Here is a 26,081-nt window from a genome sequence, read left to right as displayed (position 1 = left end):
CTTTGGCGCCAGGAAAATATTTCCGCTTTTGAGTTTTTCGGTTTGAAGTCGACCCCTCTAATCTGGGGTTGAAAATGAGGAAAAACTACCTCCGCTCGCACTCAGAGAAATACGCAAAGTTTTCTACGATAAGATTTTGGGATTAAAGGAGGAACGTTTTCAGCAAACGGGACTCGTCCAGGTGAGTCAGTTCAAAGTCTGCGAGCAGTTCTTGACGGCATTCCGGGCCGGAGCGATACCGATGCTTTGTCATAATTAACGTGACATTAACATAGCGCCTTAGCCGATGTGGACCTGAGATGACCTCCCTTGCGTGCTCGTGGGTCTACGAGAGTCCGCGGAATCACATGTGAGGCGGAAATACGGCAGGAAACTCAACAACTAATACATGTTGGCCGTCATGCGAGGCCGTCACGGGACTGAGTCTTTCTCGGCCCCGAAAAAAACAAAAGCTTGCTCAATGTTGTGCTGTAACTCGGGAAATAAAGGCTGTTGTTACAGCTTGACCGAACGCCAACCCCCCCCCGCCTCTCTTTCTCGGCGGAGCAAAAGAGTCACGCCCCTGCTGAGTTTCTCATGCTACACATCACATGTTTGCGCACGCGCACGGAAAAAAAACATATGCACGCTCGCGTGCATTTCTGCTTCGGCTCGATTGAGGTCAAAAAATCCAGAGGAGGATTCCTTGCCACTCATGCCGTGTGTCCCACATGCAACAGTTTTTCAACAGTCATTTTCAAGACCTATCTTATCGCCTCATCGGGACGCGGAAAAACAAAATAAACACGGAGCGAGTCTTTAACTCACGCACTTTTGGTATGTGCATCCGCTCAGGTGTCAAGCGGCTCGGGAATCAATTTGTCATACTTGTTCTACCAAAGTGAGGAGCTGCCGTCGCGGGGCGGAGGAAAGATTATTTTTAATGGCAAGTTCATTCAAACATACTCGCAAACGCAGTCGAACGTATACGCGCGTAAGCTGTGCCGTTTCGAAAAAGCTTTTCTTTTGAAAACCGGTCGGATCCTCTCGGATCGCTTTTGGTTAATTGAGCGCCAAAATTTCACCCACAAATCCCGGTAGATGAGTGAGAAACAGACGTCTTTGGGAAGGCTGAAAGGCCCGGTCGACAATAAAAAAAAAGAAAGCTTTGAACAGCCAATATCAGGAGCGCTACCTGGTCCAAAAAAGACCCACGAACTGACACGGAACGGACCCTTTACCTCTTTGTCGCCGGAGCGGATGAGCCGGCAAATGGCCGCAGCCTCCAGAGTATGTCGGAGCGGTTAGTGTGACAATAAACGAGCCGAGGGCTTATATAGGGCGCCCACCCCACCGTTGGCCGGTCCGTGGCCATCAAAATGTTGGGGACCATCGATGCTAACGGCATCAAAGTTTGCCCTAGAAAGTCGATAGAGAAATGGACAAGAAAGAGCAAAAAGATCAGCTATGATGGCCGTTTGACTTACAGCACCGACGGCGATAACGTAAGGGCTTGGTCATGCCCGAGGCTACTGAGAGAAAAGATGTTTCCCCCCGAGGAAAAAGCCGTGATCCGACGGGACGACATCGCTTGTGACTATGCGGGCTACGCGCCTCAGAGAAACTCTGAACATCGGGTACGGGAGCACCTGGGACAGACAAAGGTCAGGTCGGCGGAAGGATCGCGTCACTACCACTACCACTACCACTATACCGCACGTCTCAGGAGTTCTCTTACCGAGTCCCGCCGTCCTGCCGCATAACCCCGGCCCACTTCGGATCGAGGCCATGAATCAGCGAAAGACAAAAAAAAAAAAAAAAAAAAAACATGGTTCCATCCTTCACAGCAAGACATCCGTGTCGTGAAGAAGCAAAGCGGCCCCGCACCTTCATGCTCGACTTTTGCGATGATTTTCTCTTGAAGCCGTTCCTCCCTTTTTTCTTTCCAGAGGTTATCAGGCATAGGCAGGCCTTCATTTAAGTCTTCAGCTTTCTTCTTTTACATTTTTACGCTCAAATCCTTTAGTTATGCAAGTTTCAAGAAAAATGAGAAAAAAGTTAACAAGGAGGGATAAAGTTCTTTTTTTCCCCTCATTGGAACAGTTATATAAATTATAATTACAAATCTGCAATTGGATGACATGTTTCTGACGTTTACAAGTCTTTGATGATCTTAGACATCATGAGAAAATTATGCGAGCAGGAAAGAAGTTTAGAAGTGTCATTTCTTGATTGTGTTCCTTTCAAAGATTGCCAGCGCCAGTAGGCAGGCGTTGACTTGCGGAATCTTTCTGATTCTGTGACAATAGCAAGGAAATGGCATTGTGGGGAAAGCCATATTTATCAAACTGTCGTGAAATACGCTCAGCTGCTTTGGAAGCGCAAAAATGTCAAGACGGCCGTCGTGGTCCGCGCCCTCGTCGAGCCGGCACGTTGGACCAAAACAAAGCGGGCGCTCGCCCCGAGTGGGCACGGACGTCTCCACGCCCGTGCGAAGAACGGCAGATGTGATTGAGTCACCTGGGAATTACCTGCGCATCTGAAATACAATCACGAGGTCTAAATTTAGACGGGGAGAAAAACGACTTTTGTTTTGGCCGCGCAGGGAAGCCCCAGCGCCCGGTGATCCCAGTGCTACTGATATGTGTCAAAACAACATTTCTGAAAAACTGGTTTTTGATTGCAGCCCCAAGACAAATACACACACGCCAAAGCTCAACAGCTCAACATACACGCAACGGCATTCTCTCCACCGTGACTCACAGCCATCGCCCCAACTATGAAGACTTGGGAAACGCTAACCCGCAAAGTCACGGGCCCTTTACTCAGACCCGGGCTCGAGCCCGCGAGCTGGGACGGCCCACGGCGCAGGTGCGGAAAGCGCTCGGCGCTCCGAACCCTAAGCCGGCTCAACCTCAGCCGCTGAAACGCGAGCCGCCGTCGGGAACGATCCGCCGCATCAGGAAGCGTACCCAGGTGGTTTGAGTAGTCCCCTCGTTCCACGCGCAAAAACGTATGATTGAAAAAAGAGTAAGGAGATGCGTGCGCCCATTAGAGAACGCGGAACGGTATGCCGTTTGACTTTATTAATTGCGGCATACACGTAAAATCGTAAACGCTGCGCGAGTTCGGCCATTGATGGGAAAATGAACTCGAGCTGCGTAGCGAGGTATCCGACCAGAAAAATGAAGAGTGCGTCCCGTACATATTTGGGTAAATCGATTTTTTCGTATCAAGCTGGCAGAGCCGCAAGCGAGTATGCATTCTGGTGAGGCGTGTCGCGACAATTGATGACGCTCCTTTTGTTTGTCACCCTGCTTGTTTTGTCATTCGGGTTGTTTCTTTCGCGCCTCTTGTTGGACAGGAGGGGTAGTGCGGCTTTGATGTTTTGATCTGCTGGTGTATGTCATCAGTCTGATTTGAATCAACTACTGTACGTCTCCTACTGTGGCTGGATGCGGACCCGAACCCGCGGGCCGCAGTCGAGAAGCCCGGACCTCCAAGCCCCGCTACCGAAGTTCTCGGGCCTCTCCGTCTTAAAGCCGCTCTTGAGCAAAAGCCAGAGCCTGTTTTGACCATAAGAGAAGTGCTTGTAGCTGCCGGAGCGAATTTTCCATCTAAGCCTTGTGGTGTGGCACGGCGATGATAGAAGCTGCCGTCTCCGGGGAGAAATGCGTCGACTGTAAAGTGTAAACAGGCGCAAGACCGGTCTTGCGCTCGCTCGCTCGCTCGCTCGGGATCAAGCGTCATATTAACCTGTCACTTAAATACACATTTCAAGACCGCTTGACCTTTAGTACTACAGTATATCCATATATATATATATATATATATATATATATATATATATATATATATATATATATATATATATATATATATATATATATATATATATATATACATATACAAAATTCTTTTTTTTTATTTTGTTTATTTGGTGCCACTTTTTCAAAACAAAACCAGACTGGACCACAAGTACCTGTCAATTGACTAGTGATAGTAATTTTCAAACTTTCAAACCTTCCCAAAAAAAGCAGCACATTTCCTGTATTGGATGAACCCAAAAATATACAATTAGAATGAACTACTGTGCAATGATTAACAAAAATAATGCACCTTACGTGTGAACTTTTGTTCAAATGGGCCACTGATTCCTCGATATTGGGCCTAATAATACAGTGCGCCCAATGATCCGTAAAATACGTAAAAGATGACAAAGTGAAAAGTTGACATGCATACATAAGGAGCACTGTTGATTTTGGAGAAAATTCAAGGAATATAACTGAATGTTATGGTTCAAAAGTTACAATACAGCGAGCATGTTCTCTTCTTGATTTTCCTCCGGTCGGAGCGCAAAGCTGTAAATATGCGATTGTCAGACATTTTGTTGGAATGCGGCCGGCGATGCCGTGCGGCGGCCCGACACCCGGGTCGGCCTCTGGCACGCGGACCACCTGGGTGATGTGTTTATGGAAGGCATCCTGGCTTCTGGCCTCGCGCGCATTTAAGCTGTCCGTGCCTCCTTTGTTTACACAAGGACAATTTCCAAAGTCTACTGCACAGGCTCTGCGCGGATCAGAACCAGAGGGGCTTGTCCCAGTCAGCGCTTTCCTTCCGGGAACAAGTTCCCGGAATAGAAGCGACTCCTTTCCGTGTCTTGGATTAGCGTTGATGTTGTATTACCCTGGGGGGTCGGGAGAGTCCACGCTATGGCTCGGGGGCTGCTTTGTGGCCCGCCTTCTCCAGTTTAGTGGCCGGCGGCTCATTCCACAATTGAAAGCAGCTCCACGTAGAAAAGGTGCCCTTTCTGACTACCTATATTTGCCCTGAGAGCAAATCCAAAGAAAGCTAAGCTGAATGTTTGCCTGAAGTTTGTTTTGTTTTATATTTATTTATTCATTCATTGTTAGAAATCGGGGGTGTTCCCAAAAATGCATTTGTGTCCTACAACCCGGCGCGCAAATTGTTGTGAATATTCTAAAAGAGAGCCGAACCTCATGACCCTTACAGTTAGGGTTAGGGGTTAGGGTTAGGGGTTAGGGTTAGGGTAAGGTTGCACCTTACAGTTTGAAAGATCAAAAGTAATAAAGATTGATGGTAGACGATGTTAGAAGTGTGAAAAATACAAAAAATCGACTTTATCTTGACGTTGGAGTGTCCCTTGTGCAGTATTTTGATCATTTTACGTCATTTTCTTCCACGTCATTCCGGAAGTATTTTAGCCAAATGATGGCGCACTCCTGCTAAGTGTTGAACTCTGCCATGTCATCACCACCTGGGTGAACTTTCAGCTCCCTGGCGTGTTCTTTCAATGCTTTCTTTTGAAGTGAAATGTCTTTGATGCAAAGATCAAAAATGGAACAAAATACTGCACAAGGGTTAATCCCTACAATAAATAGACAATATAGAATGATTTGCTTGACTGATTTCTTCAAGGATTAATGAGCATATTTTCTACAGTATAAGATATATAGTATCTACATACAGTATACAGTATCTTCAATGAAAACCGCTTTAGTATATAGGGCGTGCCCAATGATGAGGCATGTAGAATAGAAGCTAGGGATTGGGTTTGCGTTAGGCATCGCCACCCACGTAAAGCATTGGTTCCGGGGAAAAAAAGTGGGGGGGGAAGTTCGTGCCAAGGAGTTTCCACGGGTGACTTTTCAAGGACGGCTTTTCACATTTATCGCGCATGGCAGAGTAGTGTTTTGCCGCTGCTGTGAAAAGTGTTTTTCACTTAACCCAAACAGTGTATAGTAAGAGCGATAGCATCTAGCTGGAGATGCGGGGCCCACCTGCGGGGCTCGCACGCGGACGCGGAGATGTTTTACCTCGTCTGCACGAACGGGCCTGGAGCGCGCGCGCGCGGCGGGGGGGAGGGGCCGGACGAGGGGAGGGGAGGTGGGATTTGACAGAAGTTTCCGAGCTGACGCGCATGTCGTCGTCGTCGGGGCAGGTCGGGCCGCCGAGTAACATTTGGAGAAATGTTTGCAGCGGACTGGCGAGGCGCCGCCCGCCCTAAAGCTTCCGTTTGTTCCCGCGGATCGATGCTCCTGCGGAAGTAGCGCACGGCGCCATGCGCCAGCAGGAAATATCTTTACAATGCGACGTCCCGTTTTTAATGGCGTGAATTATCAGCCGATCGATATCTAATGGCGCAAGGACAAACAGCTACACACCGGCTTCTAATTACTCTTGCGGTTGGCCACACATCGTCTGGAATCATTATCCCCATTTTTTTTCTTTTTTACGTATAGTATCTTCCCACTTATATTATTGACCTTTCGGTGTTAAAGGATGAGTATGGAGATGGATATTCAAAAGAAATTTCAGAGTCATTCAAAGTCACCTCACTACGGCGGCCCTAAAAAGCAAATGACAAAACAAATAACTAAGCAAACAAACCGTGAAATCTCCTTCGAAATTGTCTCATCTAGATCTGGAAATTGAATTTTATTGCTATGTGATCAAGTAACGGCAGTTTTTCAAAGCAATACTGGATGGGATCACCTCGAGCCATATGGAACTATTGTAAAATCTGGATTAGCAGTTCTCAAAGGGAGGCAATCTGGATCAGAACCATCCCGATTTGGAAATCCGATCTTATTGCTGTAGGATCTAGGATTGGATTTTCTGTCGGTTTTTCATCTGGACGCTGGATGGGAACCTCACTTTCAAATGGCCACATCTGGATGAGGCAATGTGGATCAAAACCATCCCCGTTCGGAAATGCAATTTTGTCGGTAGGTGATCTAGGATCAGGGTTGACGCCTCTCTACGATTCTTTTCTCCCCCCGCCGAAAAGCATCACGGAGGGGCTATTCCAGCGTAAACAGGCCTTTTGCCGCGGGCGTCTTCCCGACGGCGAGCTTCCTCCCAGTCACAGACGAGCGGAATCAAGCGCGAGGCTGTTTGTTGGGGTTTTGCGGTGCGCCTCCTTGGTAACCGGAGCTATATTTGCAGGTAGCGCCCCGGGGCCACGTGTTCCGCCTCTCAATCAGAGACAAGGGGGGGTGGCGGGGGGGGGGGGGGGGGGGGGGGGGGGCGCTTAAGGTTCAGACGGCGTAAAAATAGCGGGAGGGAGCCCCGCGGTAGGTTGCATCTCGTGCAAACCGCTGTGCGTGCGTGAGGAGACTGTTTGGATCCTATTTCAAGTTTAGACAGAAAGGCGCTGAACGGCCGCCAGGTAAACAGCGGGGACGCACTTAGCCCCGCCCGTCCGCGCTTCCGCGGCCTACCCGGGGCCTTCGGCTTCCTATCGCCCGTCGGACCGCACGCAGGCTCGCGTCCATCCGCGGCCGCGTGCGCTTTCTTCACCGAAGGCCTCGCCCACGTCAAGGGCCCCCGCCCGTGGCGGAATGGAAAGTCAACTTCTTTTTTCCTCAAATGTTCATTTCTCAGACCGGACACCGTCCCGCTTCGCCGCGTGATCGCCGCGCCATCCCGGTACTCATTTCATTTCATTTTCGTCTCGCCCTTTTCCGAGTATTTGGCCAGGGCGGAGGGTTGGGGTCAGCGCGTCCGCCTCACGGTCCAGCGCCCCGTGTTTGAATCCGGCCGGCTCCGGCTTCCTGCGCGGAGTTTGCGTGTTCTCCCTGAGCCCGAGTCGACTCGGGACGCTCCGGCTTCCTTCCGCAAGTTGCTGTTTTAAAGTTCTAAAAATACAGAGCGTGATTTTACTGGTGCGGCCCACTTGGGGAAAGATTTTCCTCCCTGCGACCAACCCACTAAAACCATTTTGACGCCCCTGCTCTGAATTACCCTAACCCTAACCCCCGGGCGTGATTGGCGGCTCCTTCGCCCGTCGCTGCGTGCCCTACGATTGGCTGGTGAGGACGGATGGAGCGCTTGGCTAAGGAAGGTTACAAAATGGCCGGTGGCTACCAAATGAAAAAAGTACTGAGGGTAATAACTTTAGATGGTAAAGTGCGCTTCCGGTCAGTCCAAATTTGCCTGGGCCGGCTTCGCTCTATATTTGCTCAGGCTATGCTAACGGAAAGCGGACGGCGTTGGATTCTACGGCCGCGGCGCCGTAGCTAGAGGGAGCGGTGACGGAGAAAGCGCAACCTTTGTGTGTCGCCTCGCCGGGGTCGCTCGACGGCAAAACGGGATTGGTGCGTTTTGCGCGCCGGTGATTGTGCTGCAGGTTTTTTTTCCTAACAGTCCCGTTGCCTTTGCATGTTTATGTGTATCTATTTTTTCCCCCGTGTTGGTATGGAGGGGTGTGTTCACCTCAGGTAAGAATGCGAGAGAACTTAAAATAGCAACGTGCGGCTGCCAAGTGACTAAAGGAGAGTCTCAACAGCTTTTTTTTTCTCCATAATCACATTTCTTTTATTGACACGCAGTAAAAGTAGCAGCTGAGGTGTGCACGCAACAAAGCGCAGAAAAACTAACGGCTGTTGTTTTTGGAAAGTTTACTTTGACGGCGTTGTGGATGGGTCGTTGAGGTGGCAAGAATGTTTGGCTTTTTACTGCACGTTAACTTGTCCGTTTGATTCTAGCACCCCCCCCCCCCCCCCACCACCACCACACACACACACACACACACACACACACACACACACACACACCACCCCCCCGAGGCTTTTGTTGGCATTAAAGACGCTGCTTGAGAATGGTTCAGGTCGGATCTTGCTGGAAGACATTTTTTCTGAGCGTCGGCCAATGCGCATTTTATATGTGGAGTGCCTCAAGGCTCTATCCCAGGCCCACTTTTATTTTCCTTATATATGTTGCCACTCGGTTCCATTTTTAAGGAAGATCAAAATTCCTTTTGCTGATCATCTACTGATATTATATTTATCTAGTCTTTTTAAAACCACATTAAGGTAGCGATAATGGTCCGACTCGGGCATATGTTGGGTTGTCGTTAACACAAGACCTGATGGACATTTGCACGCTATTGTCTCAATTGGTGTTTTTTTTTTCCATTGTGTTTTTCATGTGTTAGTCTTCAAATGCCATCCGTGAGCATGAAAACATTCAATCCCAAAGACGAATTATGTCGTTTGATTTTTTTTCTGGACACTGTACGCGATTGTTTTCATTTGAGCGTTGTTTTTTTTACCCTCTATCGTGTATTCCACGAGTTTTATCTCAGAGCCTTTAAATGCGAAGAAAGAAAAAAAGTCGTCCATTAGAATAAGACAAAGCTCTGTTGTTATGTTAATGTTTTTTTTTTCCATTGGAAGTGATGCGAATAAATTGGATATGTTCTCCCCATTTTTTATCCCGCCGTTTTAAAAGGTTGTCGCTTGAAAACGGTTGGAATAAATTTGCTTGGAGCAATGTTAGCACTTTGCAAAGAGTTGCCTCTATTTTAAATGCAAATAAAAGTGTTGCTTATATAGCAGTCATCAATTCCAGGCGGTAAACAAGATGCTATGCGCGTCTCCCATTTTGGCCAATACTTTCAGACAGATACCTAGACACATTGTTCCAGACAGATGTACACATGTACATTCGTCAAAAAAAAAAGATGTAAGGAATTCATGCGGTTGCTGAGGTTGACTGAAGCAGACACTTAACGTGTCCCCATCAGGCACGTCTAGCACCAGGATATTTGTCAAAGACGAACTACGCTGCAGGGAATCTTGAGAATCTCAGCCACGCGGGACCTCTCCTGGCTCGTGAGCGCTTTGTTTACACACGGGGCTTGAACATCGAAAGGCGAGCGGGTAAGAAGTCGCTGGGAGACACGCCGACAAGACCTTGCGTGTGAGCGCAAAGCGCCACAAAAGAGCGGCTGAGGATTTACCCTGTGAATTTACAAGGCTGGAATTCCTCTCTCGTCAAGGCTTTGACAAGTTGCCTTCTCCTCTTCTCCGTCCTCTCGTCTCAAATGTCAATCGACGAGACGACGCAACAAGGGCCGGATTTCACACGCGTGTTATATAAGCGTGCTGTGGCCCCGCTCCAGCTGAGCAGACTTTTTTTTCTCACCCTGTCGCAACGACGCCCATCTGATGGCGCCGTCGTATAGTCTTACGCCTACTCTCGTTTCCACCTGGAGAAGCTCAAGAAACGCAGGCGTGAGTGTCGAGGCTCGCTTTTGGCGACGCGGTGGGAGCCCAAATCCCAGTTCGGACCTCTTTTCCAGGGTCCGGACTTGGGGTGTTAAACCCGTGGCCCCCGGGCCACTCCCGGCCCCCAAATGGGTTTAATCTGGCCCGCAAGATGATTTCGTTAAGTTAAAAAAATTGAGCTGACATTTTTGATGAATGAAAAACTTTATGATTCATTTTAAAGATTTATAATTAATAGTGGTGTACTTGATCTTGGATATTATTAAGAAAATAATGATTCATTTGCCTTTGTTTTTGTTTTGCAACACTAGGCAAAGTAGCCCTAACATACTGCACGTTGTCAAGAATCTAGTTTTAGGATTGTTTCGTCTTGCGCACCTGCACTTTGTTACTGTGCATGTAAAAGGCAGAGGATAGTGAGAAGCGCAATTTCGATTCCTTTGTATGTTAAGCGCATGTGAAGCATTTGACAATAAAATTGACTTTGACTTTGTTGTTTTAAAATACCACGACCGAATTGGTCCGGCCACCTTGAAAAGACTTTCCTCCATGAGGCCGGCGTCCCTCTTTGAGAGTATGGCTTTGATTGAGGTGAGGATGCTCAATTATATGGTCGAGCATATGGACGTGTCCTTTTCTAGCTAAGAGCAAACGAATTGGAACACGAAGCAACTCATAGGCACATACGTAACTTTGAAACAACAACTTGTGTTTTGCAAAAACTAAAAGACGTACAGCATCACCTGAACGATCAACCACGGAGACAAAATTGCCTCCTGTCTGCGCTGAGCGATGTTGTTTTTTGTTTTGGTAGTTTAGAGCGAGCGCGCGGGCGCGTTTCCCCCGAGTCAATGGCTGCGCGCAGGCCCCGCCCCCGCCGCCCGCGCGCTATTAATAGCCAGACCGGCGAGGTCTCCCGAGAGAGACGGACGCGTCGGCGCGCGGGCGGGCCCCCCTCCCTCCCTGCATCCCGCTCCACGCACGCACGCACGCCATGAAACTGGAAGTTTTCTCGGCGCTGCGCTCGCAGGAGTCCCGGGCGGGGGAGGCCCCGGCGGAGACCCCCGGGGACGAGCTGGGCTCGGACGGCGCCGAAGCCGCGGGCAAGGCGGCCAAGCCGTACGCGCGGCGGCCCAAGCCGCCCTACTCCTACATCGCACTGATCGCCATGGCCATCCGCGAGTCCGGCAGCGGGCGCCTCACCCTGGCGGAGATCAACGACTACCTGATGAGCAAGTTCCCCTTCTTCCGCGGCGCCTACACGGGCTGGAGGAACTCGGTGCGCCACAACCTGTCCCTCAACGACTGCTTCCTCAAGGTGCTGCGCGACCCGTCGCGACCTTGGGGCAAGGACAACTACTGGATGCTCAACCCGCACAGCGAGTACACCTTCGCCGACGGCGTCTTCCGGCGCCGGAGGAAGCGCATCAGGGCCAAGCCGGCCCCGGCCCCCGCCAAGTTCTCGGGCCCCTTCGCCATCGAGAGCATCCTGGGCGAGCCCTGGGCGGGGCGGGGGGAGGGGCGAGCGCCCGGCCTTCGCCGGCCCCCGCCCGCCGCCGCCGCCGCCGCGGGCGACCTGCTGCCTCGGCCGCCCCCGAAGGCGGCCAGCTTTCGCATAGACTCGCTGCTGTCGTGAGGCCGCCGCCTTTATGTCGCCTATTTATACCGCTGGACGAAATGACTGAGCAGCGGGAGGACCTTTTGCATGCCCGCCGTCTCCCCAATAAAACAAGTTCCACAATGACGGCGTGATGCGTTTCTCTGACGCCCTCCGAAGTAGCCGCCTCCGTTGCAGCCGATTTTGCGACTCGTTCTGTCCGCAGCAAATACGGCCCTCGAGTTGCCCGGAAAGTTGGGGCAAATTTGTCACAGTCTATATGGACCCGTCATTGCTGGGGGGCACCCAGGCCACGTCGTGCGTGAAAACCTCTTTCGTTCCAATTCGGTTTGCGGTCCGTTCAATTGGGCTCTATGATTAAAATGTCGCCACTGCGGAAATGAATTTGGGGAAATGTGTCTTGTCATTGAAAAATCATCGCTTTGGATATTGTTTCACATCGACAAAACCGTTGGGAACGAAAGAAGACCATTCACTTCCGCGAAGGCGACATTTTAATCATAAATATTAGAAATATTAATAGTAATATCAGTAGTTATCAGCCCATCGGCTGGTGTATTATATTATTATTATATCGTAACACAATTTCTGATTATAATTATTTAAAAAAAAGCCTCTGTAGAAATGATCGAACAAAAACAAACATCAAATCTGCAATGCATGTAAAAACGCTTAAATCAATAAACACAATAAACAGTAGTAGTATGCCGGACTGGCCGCTAATGAGTTATCAGCAAGCACCTCGCCTGATATATTTTTCAACACCTGTTCTGTTTATACTCTTTTTTTTTTTTAAGTCAAAGCCTTTTATAAAACATCTACAAAACGTAAACATCAAAATTGTGCCCTGCACGTAAAGGCGCTTAAATCCAGCACAAGCAATCGATCATAGACTGTAGTAGAATGACGTAAATGGCGTAACTGATGAAAGTAACAAGCTCTTTTTTTTTAATCTAATAATTGGGCAGTACAGCGATCCGACCTCAGTTGCTGTCCGCGGTGCTGAACGTATCCCCCCCAACTCGAAGCCCAAACTTGCCAGCCATATTAAAGCTGATCAATTTCAATTGCTTTCTTTCTAGGCCCGTTTGCGAAATGCGTCTATAAATCCAAAAACGATCACGTGTCAGCAATATATGAATATTAATGAGGACAATAACGTGTTCTTCCGCCGAGCTTTGATTTCACGACAACATGATTTCAAACATCTGCTCAGACAAAAAGGAAAGCTATTCGCGGAGGAACTGCAAATAGGAAGACAAAATGAAGCAAAAAAAATGGAATGGGAGGACAAGCGGGTGGCCGCCCGCTGACGTACTTGAACTTGCATTTCTTCTGAAGAATGGTTGCCGAATTGCTTGCGTCAACTTCCATGGCGGGTCCGAGTTGCGACGCGGGTGACAACAGGTACAGGTGTGAGCTCCTGTTCCAGCCGGCCCGATGCTGCGACCTGCAGGTGAAGCGCAGAACAACACACCTGAGCGGCACAGTCACGTGACCGGACGCAGACGCAGAAAAAAAAGTGTATTCACTTTTTGGGGTTATTCATTTAAACCAGGATGTTGGGTTAAAATTAATAACACAACAGACAAAGCAAATTCCTCCAAAATTTGACTCGTTTTTCACCGGCCAAAAAAAACCCTATAAGATTGCGTTGCTATGTTCCATTTAAGGCAACTCTTTGGGTTCTCTAAGTGGCCCACATTGGGTTTAACCCAATTATTTTTCGAGTGTAGGTTTGAAATGAATTTCATGGATTTTTAGGGCAAGCCGTGAATACAAACTGTTGGGTCCAAAAAATTGGTGTATACTCACTTTTTTGGCTTATTCATTTAAACCACGTTAGTTCGAAATTAATAACAGCAAAATTGTGTTTTTAACCTAAATGGTTGCGTTGCTGTGTTTCATGTAATTCATCCCAACACTTTGGGTGCTCTATATGACCCCCGTTGGGTTATTTTTGACCGAGGCGTTTTAACAAGTGACCGAATGGTTGTAATTGTTTTTCAAAACGACCGAAAAGAGTTTGCCTCGGGTCAACTGGATCTATAAATAAATAAATGCAAACACAGCAACAATGGTGACGGGCCCGCCTGATTCTGTTGTAGAGTTAACGCCCCTCCAGTGGACAAGTTGAAAAAAAAAAAAAGTCCTGTTGGTGCAGAACAAAGCTTGCGTCGGCTCAGGCCGAGGCATCCTGATCACCACGGGGGTCTCGCGCGACTTTTGATGTCGCAGGAAATTTGTGGGGCCGCCGAGCCGCGCGCGGAAAATCACTTGATCCGCACATCCTTTGTTTGTGCAAAGTGCAAAGGTCATTGTGTGCAAAATCCAAATTCGCTTTCGACGAGATGGGCGCAAACAGGCCAACTGGCTCCCCGCCGCCCTCCAATTGGGGCCCGATGCGAGAGACGCATGTGTGCGGGGAGGGGGCTGCGCTAATTTGTGGGCCTAATGAAGGCGAGCCCCTCCGGCAGGGTTTGGGGGGGGGCGGTAAGCTGACACTGCATGGCTCGCCTCACGGCTCGATGTGTGTGGTATCTCGGGCAGCTCTTGATGGAAAAAGCCTGCTTCCACTCATGTCGAAGTCATTTATTGAGACAACCCCCCCACCCCCCCTCCCCCCCAGCAGCCGCAGCGAGTTTGCGTCTCCCGCCACCGCCGGCGTTTGTTTTCATTCTCCTGCAGACCATTTTAGGAGGAAATGAGGAGCAAAACACGACCCTGATCACATGGGTGTCTTGGAACTATTGAAAGGTTGAAAAAAAAACAAACAAAAAAAAAAACGGTGACGCCTGTTGCTCTGGTTGTTTGATAGATTGCTTAAATTTGTCCCGGTTTTAACACGTGCAGATTGCATCACAACTTCAATCAATCTGAAAAATGGCCTATATAAACAAATACCTTTCCTTCTTACCAGAACGCAAACGCCATAGACAGGCTAGCAAAGTCGGGTGTTACCATTTGCATTTTCAACCATTTGAACACACAAACCCCAGAGACACACCTACATAATATGACAATACTCACGGGCGTATCTTCATTGTCCTCTGTGGAGATCAGCCGACGTTACTTTAAGAAAAAACAACAACATTGTTTTAAGTCGTTAGCTCAACAAAAACGTCATAGACAAGCTAACAAATAGCATCTACATTATGATGTCAACATAAGCATTTGAAATGATAGACATTTGGACACAAAAAGTGCAGCGACACAACTAGACAATGATACTCACAGGCATATCTTCTTTGTCCTCTGTGAAGAACAGCTAACATCCATCCATCCATTTCGTCGCAGGCTAGCTGGTGCCAATCTCGCCGGTTTTGGGCTGTAGGCGGAAACGCCCTCAGCTGGTTGCCAGCCAATCGCAGAGCTCACAGAGACAAACAAGCAATGGCGTGCCCAATCACACCTAAGGACAATCGAGTATGTCCAATGCCGTGCATGTTTTTGGATCACGGGAGGAGAGAACCCAGGCGGCTCGGGGAGAACAAGCAAACTCCACGCAGGAGTTTAAATATATGCGGAATTGTAAACGATTGCCTATTATGTAATAAGCAGATGGTGAGAGTGGGGGCGGTTGTCCACGTCACGATTGGAAGGATGCTGCTTTTGGGGGTGGGGACGATTTGCATGGAAGCGAGTGCTCGGCCTTTCCGCGTTTCTTCCGCGCACTTGAGTGGCCGGCCACCGGGCGCACTTGGCTCCACGGTGACACCCAGCGGAGGGAGCCCCTCTTCCCGCCCCCTCCCCCTCCCGTGTCCAGCTGACCAGAATCGGGTCCCCCCGCCTCTCGCGCTTCCTCTTCCTTCTCCGGCGCGGCCGCCGCGCGCGCGCGCGTCCTAAGTGGAGCGAGGGAACGTCGGTGGCCATTTTCACGCGAGCTCAGGACGGCCGAGGAGGAGCGCGGGATCCACTTTTGTTCGGGCGGGCCCTTCGCAAGCCATGGCGAGCGAGAGTCCCCTGCAGCAGCAGCGGCAGCTGCAGCAGCAGCGGCCCCTCCGCTCCGACCCGGCGGCCGGCGCCACGCCGAGCCCGCAAGGCGCCTCGGAAAGTCCGCCGCCCGCGCTCAAGGGGAAGAAGAGCGGTTCTGGCTCGGGCTCGGGCTCGCGGCGTCCCGAGAAGCCGCCGTACTCGTACATCGCGCTGATCGTCATGGCCATCCAGAGCTCCCCGAGCAAGCGGCTGACCCTGAGCGAGATCTATCAGTTCCTGCAGGCCCGCTTCCAGTTCTTCAGGGGCTCGTACCAGGGATGGAAGAACTCGGTTCGGCACAACCTGTCGCTCAACGAGTGTTTCGTCAAGCTGCCCAAGGGCCTGGGCAGGCCCGGCAAGGGCCACTACTGGACCATCGATCCCGGCAGCGAGTTCATGTTCGAGGAGGGCTCCTTCCGCCGCCGGCCGAGGGGCTTCCGGCGAAAGTGCCAAGCGCTCAAGCCCGTCTACCGGATGATGAACGGCATCGGGTTGGGCTTCGGGGCCTCGGTCCTGCAGCCGCAGGCCTTCGACTTGCCCCCGTGCCGCGGCGGCGGCGCCTACGGCCCGGACGCCGCCGGCGGCTGCGGCTACGACGCGCATCACTTGCCCCACGCGTCTCCCGGCCCGGGCCCAGTCCCGGGCCCCGGCGCGGCGTACCTGCAGGCCGCTCGCCCGCTGCCGTCCGCCCACGGGGACTACGGGTCGGACGGCGGCGGGGGCGGCTGCAGTCCTCTTCCTTCGTCCTTGGACGGCCACTCGCCCTACGCGAGCGCGTCGGCCCACTGGGCGGCCTCGGGCGGCGGCTCGCCCTTCGTCAAGCAGCAGCCGCAGCAGCAACCTCAGCCGCAGCCGCCGCCTTTGGGCCCCGCCGCGTCTTCGCTGCACTCGGGGGTGTCGTCGCCCTACTCCCTGCACGAGCAGACCTACGCGCACAACGCCGGCGACTTAGCAGGTACCCCCCCATGTTTATTATATATATTATGGTTGCAACTGCAACTCGGGATGATCTAAATCGACAATAGAGCGATCGGCACAAGTGGAATCCGTTCATGGTTGATTTTTCCTCCCTTTTTAATACGTAACTTCGAATAATTTCGTTTTGTTATATGTTTCCGTTTGTTACGTGCTTTCTTTTATCACGCCAATTTATTTTTCATTGTATCGGGATAGTTATTGTTTTTCGTGTACAATTTTATTTAGATTTTCTTTTATCGCGTTTATTATTTATTGTGTACTTCCCACACTGTTGATATACATTTATTTTTCTCGTGTGTACGTTTTTCTTCTTCCACGTTCAATATCGCTTTTATTTGTAGTTATTGTGTACGCGATGCTGCAAAACCACTCGCCCTATATCATTTTCTCACACGTCGCTTGGTTTGAACGTCCTCACAATTCAAAGCTGTAAAAACGCAATGAAAGAATTGGATTTTCAAAAGACGCTTTCACTACCACACCCCGCCAGCGACTGCAGAAAATGCGAAATCTTGATTCGGGTGCTCGTTTTGTCCCTAACACGTCGGAAAATTCAAAGCCCATTTTTATAAAGATCTTTTTTCAAGCAAATAATCAGCCTGCTTTCGTGGGGCACGCACTGCTGAAATCTGGCTGAAATTCAGAGAAAATGGCCAATTGGTAAATCGTCATTCAAAACACGCATGAATAAGTTAGGCAATAGGGAAGGGTTCGTCGAGGTTTCAAAATATGACGTATCCAATGAAAATACTCGGATTCGAATTGAAGCAATGTCTTTCCAGTTGCCTTGTGCAATTCCCTCCGGGAGGGATCGCCAGCTTCATTGTGTAAGGAAACGGCTCAGTCAAGTGCAGTCGATTTCAGCTGTATAAGTCGGGTTGGGGTGCACGCGCGCTCGCGGGCCGGGCCGGGCCTGGCTCCATTCTGGAGGTTTCGCGCCGGAGCCTTCGGGGCTCTCAAAGGTTAAGCAAACAAAGGCCGCAGCGCGAGCAGCCAGGACCACACCGGCGCTGCCTCCGGCCGAGGTCCGCTTGTGGACACGTCCCGCCATGGCTCACGACCTTGAATGTCATGTGACCTTTTGAATATTATTGCTTGAGGAGCTACGATTTGACGTTTCTCGACCGCGTTGCTAAAGCGAGCTCAGATACAGTCTGGCATAGCCGAAAATAAAAATCCGATTGCAAACTGCAAAAGGTGGGCTCGCGCCACTTGGGTCAAAAAGAGAGCGAGTCAAGTGTTTGGGGTTACCAAAGACAAACAAAAGTAAACGAACCAAACAAATACATGTTTGGGGGTTTAGCGATTATTCGTTCAACACGATTGGCTTCAAATTCAATAAAGAAGCAAAAATTGCAACAAATGACGTCAGTCTCTTTGACACTACTTTGGCATGTTTTCAAACTGTTGACAAAGTCCAAATCAGCTTTTGTCTATAAGCCGCACAACAAGTCCGTGCATTCGGGGCTTAATTTGTGCATTTGACCCCAAATTGTGGCAACTGTTTTTATTTCGCAGGGGTGTCAAACTCATTTTAATGTTGGGCTGCTCGAAGTCAAATCAATTTGCAACACACGTTCCTACTATTGAAATCCGGAGGCCGGCTAAAACTGCATGTGCAAAATACAGATTGGGGATATAAAAAAAGAGCTTTGTCTCCCCGCCCCCAATTTTGTAAATGTTGAAAACAACTCACAAGTTTGGTATTTTAACTGGGAGTCAAATCAGCATTTTGCGGGCCCGGGGCCTTGAATTTGACACGTGCGCTATGGGAGTGCAGGGACCCCGTTTACAAAGCAACTTTTCCAAGGACCCCATTGCAAATGTTTGCGAAAAAAACCCCCAAACGTTCAGGTCTTTTTGTCCACCGAGAGATTCAATTTGACAAGTGTACTTGCTAGTCTTACAGCTATGCTGAAGTTTAGAAAATAAAAATTGCAAATGACGAAAGCGGGCCCATTTCCCCCAAACAATTAGCCCAAAACAGCAATATAAAAGCAAATGCTGGCTTTATGGCCTCGTTGGCAAGCAATTGGAGACACAAAACGCATTTGGACAAATTTCCAAATTTACGCTTGAATTGGTTGCTTTATTGAACAGTCGTGAATACTTTCGCAATTAAATAGAAAATAAAATGAACACAATTTTTTTTTTTTATGAATAACTCACATTATTTGACAGAGCACCGGCAGTCAGGCCACGGCCCCCGCACTTTGAGCGAATGTGTTATCTTTTTTTGTTTTTCCAACACTCGTGTGCGCAGCAAAATAAAAATAAAAATTTTGGGCTCAGAACGTCGTTTGTACACTGCATGTGCGCGTGACTATTAATAAACACTTTGAATCTTAAAGCAGTCAAGCTGTGCGCACATTGTGCGTGCAATTGTGACGCTAACCTGGAGTGGATTTTGTCTTTGCGCACGCAGCGGGGATCCCGCGCTATCACAGCCACTGCGACAGGAAAGATTTGATGTTCAACTTGAACTTCCAACCGGCGCCCGCCGCCTCCTACTACCACCATCACCACCGCCATCATCATCCTCACCCTCAGGACGTCAAACCGTGCGTCATGTGATGGGAGGACCCCCGTCCCTGCACGTCCCAGGACTTTATTATAAAAAAAAAAAAAAACAACAACGGGGGGGCAGGATCGCCCCTCGCCCCTCTGCGGAACTGAGCAAATTTGCGTTGAAGCAAAACCAACGAACACCAACACGTCCGTCGGCCTTAAAAATGCAATGAAAAAAACGACAAGAAGAAGACGCGCTTCCTCCACATTTGCTCGTTATTATCAACACGCACGCGGATGCCGTATTATCAAACGTTGCACTTATTGTATAAGCATTGTCCAAATGCGTCCCTTGTAAGCTTCAATAAAGCTATTCCATTTCAAGTGGACAATTTCATGCGTTGCCTCATTTTTCCGCAGGCTACTGCAACCACATCCGGTTTGCAATATAGATATCTGCTTTTTCCTGTATTCGTTGTACTTCATTCCATAACCGAGACATGATAGATACGTTCAAAAACGTACCGTATAGAAAATATGGAACAAATATACACAATAATAAATAAAGAAAGATTCTGTCACTATTGCCTTTATGGAAATCTGAATAACTTGGCATTTCGCTGGCGGAATCTTTGCGCCTCCAAAATTCTGATTTCTAAGGACACCCCAAAAATTATCGGGGTCAACGATTGATTGCGTCGCTAGAGTGCAACCCGCCCCAACGGGACACCGATTTGCCAAAATATTACATCAATAATTCACACAGGCGCACGGCGTATAAATCAGAAGAAGGCAGTCCATAATAGCACACAGTGGAGGATGCTGCCATCTAGCGGCCAGTCCCGTACTGACGCCACATTGGATGGCTCTCAGTTCTCCTCGGTCTTCGACCACCTCGCACTGAACGTTCGATTAGTTTAAATGGAAAACTGCGCGCTAAACTAGTTTAGAGAGCAAGAAACAATCAAAATGGAATCCAAAGAAAATATCGAGTGTGATCAGAGGATTTGAAAGGAGTTGAACAAAACAAGTATATAGTTATCATCGTCAAAATATTTAGCAACTACAGTTTGAATTGATCGCGTAATCCGAATCTATTTAGCGTTTGTCGACGTGTAATAAGTGCTGTTAGGGTGCCTCCTAGGGGTCAAAGCGATCACGAGCGCTGAAGGTTGGCGCCTAAGGCAAAAAAGATGGAGCTGTTCCATTAAAGCCAGAAAGGCGCGTCATCCCGGAGCGGGGGCAAGACGCACTCTTGATGCAATGCTGCAGTCGGACCAAAGGGTGGCAGCAGAGGAAGACATTTCATTTCATTTGAATGACGGCTGCGACTCAAGCGCCGGGAAGGTCTGAAGAACCGCTTTCACCTCGATGAATGATTGCAATTTTAACCTTAAATGACTCCTATCAACCCTTTTGTTTATTGAGACGTAGCCAATAGGACGCAAACAAGTTATTGAAGGAGACATATTGCACATCTTGTCGGGAAGTCTCCAATTTGAGTTTCTCAGATTCAATTTGGAGGGCTGGAGAACCCTGGAAATGAACTAGAGGCGCCCATGATTTGAAATGAGACTTTTTGGCTATTTTCGCAAGCTAATGTTTTTGGTCGGCGTCGACTGGGAGTCCAGGCTAAGCTGATTATCAAAAGGCTTGCAAACCCCAAGGGCTAAATTTTACAAGTGCTGGGTGTACCTCCGGACCTCCCGTTTGCAAACATTTAGAAGGGACGTCATAATGAAAGTCTTCTTTTTTTTTTGGTTGATTATTGGGTCAATTATTTGAGCCTCCAAGTGTTTATTTTTGGTTTGCATTTCCGCAACAAAAAAATCAATTTATCCGAATTTATCCAATTTATCCGAAATTTGAGGTTTCCCAGGATTAAAGTGAGGGGTGCTTGAGCACCCAGAAAAAAATGGGCTTGAGATGCCCGTGATTCGTGAGCAGTCTATTTTTTTTGTTGACATCGGTGTGCAGAGGCACAGATTTTTTTCTTGTCTTTTTTTCTGAGGGGGTAGCAAGTGGAGTTTCCAGAGGCGGTCTCGTCCCTCCAATTGGACGCCGGAGCGCACATTGAGGGAGGAGCCAAAAGCGAGCAAAAGTCTGCAGGCTCGAAGCACAACAAAAAAAAAAGAAAAGAGGTCAAAATGTTTGCGGCTCTCTCGCCGTTTGAGGAGCGCGTCTCCCGCGACGCGGGCGCACGGCCCGGCTGCGGTTCGGCGCGGAGATCCGCGGCCTGAAGCGGAGCGAACGAGACGACGACTCGGGATGCAGGCGCGCTACTCGGTGGCGAGCCCCAACTCCTTGGGGGCGGTGCCCTACTTGAGCGGCGAGCAGAGCTACTACCGGGCCGCCGTGCCGGCGCCCGTCGGCGTGTACGAGCAGTACCCCCGAAGCTACGCGCCGTACGGGGCCCCGCAGCCGCAGCAGCAGCTCCATCAGCAGCATCTGCAGCAGCAGCACCTGCAGCAGCAGCAGGCCAAGGACACCGTGAAGCCGCCCTACAGCTACATCGCGCTCATCACCATGGCCATCCAGAACTCCCCCGAGAAGAAGATGACCCTGAACGCCATCTACCACTTCATCATGGAGCGCTTCCCCTTCTACCGGGACAACAAACAGGGCTGGCAGAACTCCATCCGCCACAACCTGTCGCTCAACGAGTGCTTTGTCAAAGTGCCGCGAGACGACAAGAAGCCCGGCAAGGGCAGCTACTGGACCCTGGACCCGGACTCCTACAACATGTTCGACAACGGCAGCTTCCTGCGTCGCCGCCGCCGGTTCAAGAAGCGGGACGCGCGGAGTGAAAAGCACGAGCCCGAGCGCCAGCCCGAGCCGGAGCGGGCCGACGAGGTCCGGCGGGACGCTCCGGGACAGGACGATCGCCGGCCGCCCGCTTCGGGACAAGATTGCCGGAAGCCCGTGCGCGTGCAGGACATCAAGACGGAGAGCCGGAGCTGCACGCCGCCCAAAAGTCCCGACGGCCGAGCCGGAACAGAGCGGGCGGCGCGGGGCTTCGCCGAGGACAACCCCGCGGCCCGGCTCGCCCTCTCCCCGAAGCAGGCCCCCGATTCCTACGCCTGCGGCCAGAACCCGGCCGACTCCGGCTATCAGTGCAACGTGCAAGCCGCGAGCCTGCACGCGGCCGACGAGGCTTTGGCCGAATATTGCCAGGAGGCCCAGCAGGGCCGCTTCGCCTCCTGCTACGGCGACCTGGCCTACCCGGCCCAGCAGCACAACTTCCACGCCGTCAGGGAGATGATCGCCTTCGAGTCGCAGAGGATCGGGCCCGGCGCCGCCGCCGCCGCCGCCGGGAGCGGCTGTCAAATGGCGTTCCCGGCCGCGCAGTCCATCTACCGAACCCCCGGAGCTTTTCTCTATGACTGCAGCAAGTTCTGACTGCGCCGCCGTCGCTATTTTTGCGTTCTCGGAACTTGCCGGCTGCGAAAGTGGACCGGCTCGACCTTCTTGCCGCACGATGGGAGTTATTTCAAAGCCATGCACGGCGGCCAGAATTGGGGCCGCCCGCTCGTTTGGCTCGATTGAAGACAGCTTTCTGGCCTCCTCTGGAAAACGCAGTCAAAAATAAGCCAATTCGGGTCAAAAGGTGCATGGGGCGACCTTCTTATTTGGCTCAATTTGACCGGCTTTCGGGATGGTTTCAAATAACCCCATTTCTCATTACATCTAGAAAAATAAGAGTTTTAATTTAGCTTATTTATTTCGAGCAGCTTTAAGCGCGTACAACATTATTAGTCATGATTATACTTCTATTATTTCTAATAACAAAGGCTAATTGGAACAAAACAATCAATGAAAGCTGGGTCAAATAGACCACAGTTCTAGTACGGTCACACTTTTGACAGAACTTGGGCGTTTTTTGCGTGTCTTTTTATTTTTTTTTTGGGGGGGGGGGCATGCAGTTCTAATTTATTTTTGGAATTCGCCATACGGAATGGACAAAAGCTGAGCAAAGCTGATTTTGCCCACGCAGGAGCTCGTAAGCAGCAAATCACGTAAGTTTATTGTCTTCAATAAAAATGGCTCAAACGCAGCGTGCTGATATTTGTAAATGATAATATATTTATTTTTGTGATTTATTTCCAACGCTCACGATGACGTACTAGCGAGAGCTTTAGCCTCAACTTTGTTCCTCGATGTGCCATTTGTCAACACGTTCTTGAAGGCATCCCATTTTCGTTTGTTGAATAAAGTGCCGTGCTTTTCATCATTATTTGTAATATCTATTATTTTCATCTTTATTTGTAATATCTATTATTTATTTTGAAATCAGGACTTTTTTCGAACACGCACAGCATGCTACACAAGCGGCGCTTTATGCCTGCAGTGGGCTCAGAATCCAAGTGGCGCATTCAGGGTCGAGCCTCGGCCCGAACGTCATACAACTCTCGGAAACCGCCAAGCAAATAAACACGCTTGCACGAGGCCGCGCTCGTTGCCGCGAAAAGCGAGAGACGCTTGCCGCTTGCAAAATCAAACGTGTACCTTTGAACGTATCCCGCGTACGACAGTGAACCTTTCCCATTTGTTTTAATCGAACACTTTCTTCACCTGCCCACTTTTGTGCAGGCTTAAAACATGCGCTGGGGGCAAAAAATAAAGTACAACCAATACCGGTTGAAAAAAAAAGGCTGGCAACGTTCGAAAAAGTTGGGTCACAAAATAACTGCAATTTTGCGTTCTTGCTCCCAAATTTGCGTCGAAATCAAATGACGACTTCTGAGCCAAATGTTGGGCATAAGGAGAAATTGGAGTTGCTTTGCTTGCAAAGCAAATCCAATACAGCTGTGAGGGGTTTGTAAAGAGCCCCAAATAATGAGCGTCAAATAATTCAGGCCAGAAATGCGCGCTCTCTTTTTGACTAACTGCTTTTCGAGTTCATTTAACGGTTTGAATGTTGCTTGCGCGCGTTTGCAACTCTTGCTCCAATTTGGATGAGACGGCTCGGTCACGTGACTCCACACGCCTCTCTAGTAGATATTCGCGGCTAATCCTAAACAACCGTCACTGGGATTTTTTTCTCCCCCCGCCTGGCAACCCAAAAACTGGAAGGGAGCGCTAGTCACTTTACAATTGGATTTCTTCTGACTTAAAAAGCCATTTTTACTTGCAGGTGCGTGCACATTTGCAGCCTTTCTCAATAAACATTCAGCACGCGAAAGGCATTTCCCCCCCAGTGATACATTCGCATAATCACAATAATTAATGTAAGAAAATACATAAATGGACATACTGTATAAATATGTATTTATAGAGAGAGAGACGAACAGACAAGACACACACACACACACACATACAAAAGCAATCATTTTGAAACATTCATGCTTTCATACGAAAATAGAGGAAACTATGACCATTATCAAAATAAATCGCGTGATTTTTGTGTTCGGTTTCCTAATATACTGTTAAAAACGTTCAATACGAATTATAAGTTAATTACAAAAAACAATCACAGGCGTAAACCATCAAACATTTTTTTTGAGGGGGGGGTTAGGCCTGCTTTCATTAATTATTCAAAATAGACAGCAAAGGCGTTTGTTCTTAAAAAACAGTAATCAAGTGCAATTCCGTTTCAATTTTATTGTAAATTCGTGCAAAAAAAAACAACAAAACAAAACAATAATAATAAATGACCAAAAGTGTGCTGACAAACTAAATAGATGACAAGGAGAAGTATCCCATCCAACCACGTGACCTTTGCGCAGCCCGGACACCGAAAACGACTCCGGAGGCCAAGGGAGGCGTGGGAAAGTCGATCACGTGACACGAACGAGACACGAAAACACACAGCATCGAAGAGCATTGATTGATTTACCTTTGGACAATGACAAGTTGAGCGTTCTTAAATAAAGCACACGACCGGAAGCGGAATCATCTTGAACACGTGATGCATGGCGATGGGTCAGGCGTTAGGGTTTTTCTCCATCAACTTGATGTCTGCGTCCACCATTTCTTTCACCAGATCCTGCTCACGCCGCACACGCGCACAGGTGACGTCACGTTCAAAGGGCCTAAAAGGTTACTCTCGCATATATTTCAGTGTATGGATATTTGTTTCTATTGCTTCTATTGCTCATTCCATTCTTTGTTTTTAATGACAAGAAACCCATTCAAAATAAAGGCGGTTGAATAAAACCGAATAACAATTACAGTTGCCTTTTGATTAGAAAAAAGGACTTTAGAAAAAAGGACTTTATTTTTTTGAGGCAAAATCCTTTGAGGTTGTCTTGAACAAAAGCAGCTATTTTTGCAAGGTTGATTTATACAAAACAACACAGAAAGTGGGACAAATTAACCCCAAATATGGCCCTTTATTGATGCATAATTAGTTTTCAAGAGATTTATTGGCATAAGGAAATTCTTATTCTGTTCACTCCCCCGAGCAGCAGACTAAAATTCCAAAATTGAGCAATAAAACGAGTTATTTTCAACCCGACTGATTTTTTTATTCAACACGCCCCCCTTTATGACCCAAAATTGGATTATTTATCCAAGCCAACACTTTGAGTTATTTGTTCAACCCCGAAAGACGGCAAGCCTAAATTGTTGTTGAGCCCAAAAACCTTTGAGCTTCTCCATTTCTTCCGATTTTGGGGCAAGCAGGAAAGAAAAGAAGGGTTGCGACTCACCTCAAAAGTCACGCTGGGCTTCCAAGCCAGCTTGCGATACGCTTTGCTGCTGTCGCCTTGCAGGTAATCCTAACAGGTGAGAAAAGCAGCACAGTCAAATAAGGCAGAGCTCAAATGTCGGCGCCCGCCAAAGATAAACAAAGTCCAAGACTCTTCCAAATCATGGCTCCTTCTCTCCGCGAGCCGCTCCAAAATCAGGCTTGACCGGAGCCATCTGGGGGAGCCGCCATAGGCTGAAAGCTCTTGTCTTGCTACCATAAGGAGCAAAAATTATTCCAGCCAAATAGCACAAATATCGTACTAAGCCTTTCACCCTACCTCAACCCTGTTAAGAACCGA

General features: G+C 49.1%; 4 protein-coding genes across 4 annotated transcripts in view; 3 read left to right on the top strand and 1 right to left on the bottom strand.

The window, feature by feature from the left end:
* The first annotated feature begins 10,942 nt into the window (after positions 1-10,942).
* Positions 10,943-11,754, top strand: LOC148416778 (forkhead box protein F1-like). The gene has a single exon (XM_088426063.1). It carries the CDS (start codon positions 11,008-11,010, stop codon positions 11,647-11,649), a length of 642 nt encoding a protein of 213 aa, XP_088282189.1. The 5' UTR covers positions 10,943-11,007; the 3' UTR covers positions 11,650-11,754.
* Positions 11,755-15,462: 3,708 nt separating this feature from the next.
* foxf2b (forkhead box F2b) lies at positions 15,463-19,478 on the top strand. Its single transcript, XM_088425914.1, has 2 exons — positions 15,463-16,561; positions 19,010-19,478. The coding sequence occupies exons 1-2, from the start codon at positions 15,577-15,579 to the stop codon at positions 19,156-19,158; spliced, it is 1,134 nt and encodes a 377-aa protein (XP_088282040.1). The 5' UTR covers positions 15,463-15,576; the 3' UTR covers positions 19,159-19,478.
* Positions 19,479-21,216: 1,738 nt separating this feature from the next.
* On the top strand, positions 21,217-23,326 carry foxc1b (forkhead box C1b). Its single transcript, XM_088424775.1, has one exon. It carries the CDS (start codon positions 21,361-21,363, stop codon positions 22,489-22,491), a length of 1,131 nt encoding a protein of 376 aa, XP_088280901.1. The 5' UTR covers positions 21,217-21,360; the 3' UTR covers positions 22,492-23,326.
* A 1,347-nt stretch (positions 23,327-24,673) lies between these two features.
* The window catches only part of gmds (GDP-mannose 4,6-dehydratase), a 38,000-nt gene continuing 36,592 nt past the window's right edge, over positions 24,674-26,081 (bottom strand). The window contains exons 10-11 of the mRNA XM_088425711.1: positions 25,743-25,811; positions 24,674-25,078 (exon numbers count right to left, since the gene is read on the bottom strand). Coding sequence (XP_088281837.1) covers positions 25,016-25,078; positions 25,743-25,811 — 132 coding nt within the window. The 3' untranslated portion in view covers positions 24,674-25,015. The remainder of the gene's footprint in view (positions 25,079-25,742; positions 25,812-26,081) is intronic.

This window comes from Hippichthys cyanospilos, chromosome 10 (assembly GCF_059441005.1).
Source record: "Hippichthys cyanospilos isolate Australia breed blue-spotted pipefish chromosome 10, RoL_Hcya_1.0, whole genome shotgun sequence".
Classification (NCBI taxonomy): domain Eukaryota; kingdom Metazoa; phylum Chordata; class Actinopteri; order Syngnathiformes; family Syngnathidae; genus Hippichthys; species Hippichthys cyanospilos.
Note: the sequence above shows the minus strand (reverse complement) of the source record. Positions and strands in the feature narration are given on the sequence as shown.

Coding starts and splice junctions, on each gene's coding strand:
- LOC148416778 (XM_088426063.1), top strand. CDS start 11,008: ATGAAACTGGAAGTTTTCTCGGCGCTGCGCTCGCAGGAGTCCCGGGCG.
- foxf2b (XM_088425914.1), top strand. CDS start 15,577: ATGGCGAGCGAGAGTCCCCTGCAGCAGCAGCGGCAGCTGCAGCAGCAG. Junction 16,562..19,009: donor CAACGCCGGCGACTTAGCAG/GTACCCCCCCAT, acceptor TTGCGCACGCAG/CGGGGATCCCGCGCTATCAC.
- foxc1b (XM_088424775.1), top strand. CDS start 21,361: ATGCAGGCGCGCTACTCGGTGGCGAGCCCCAACTCCTTGGGGGCGGTG.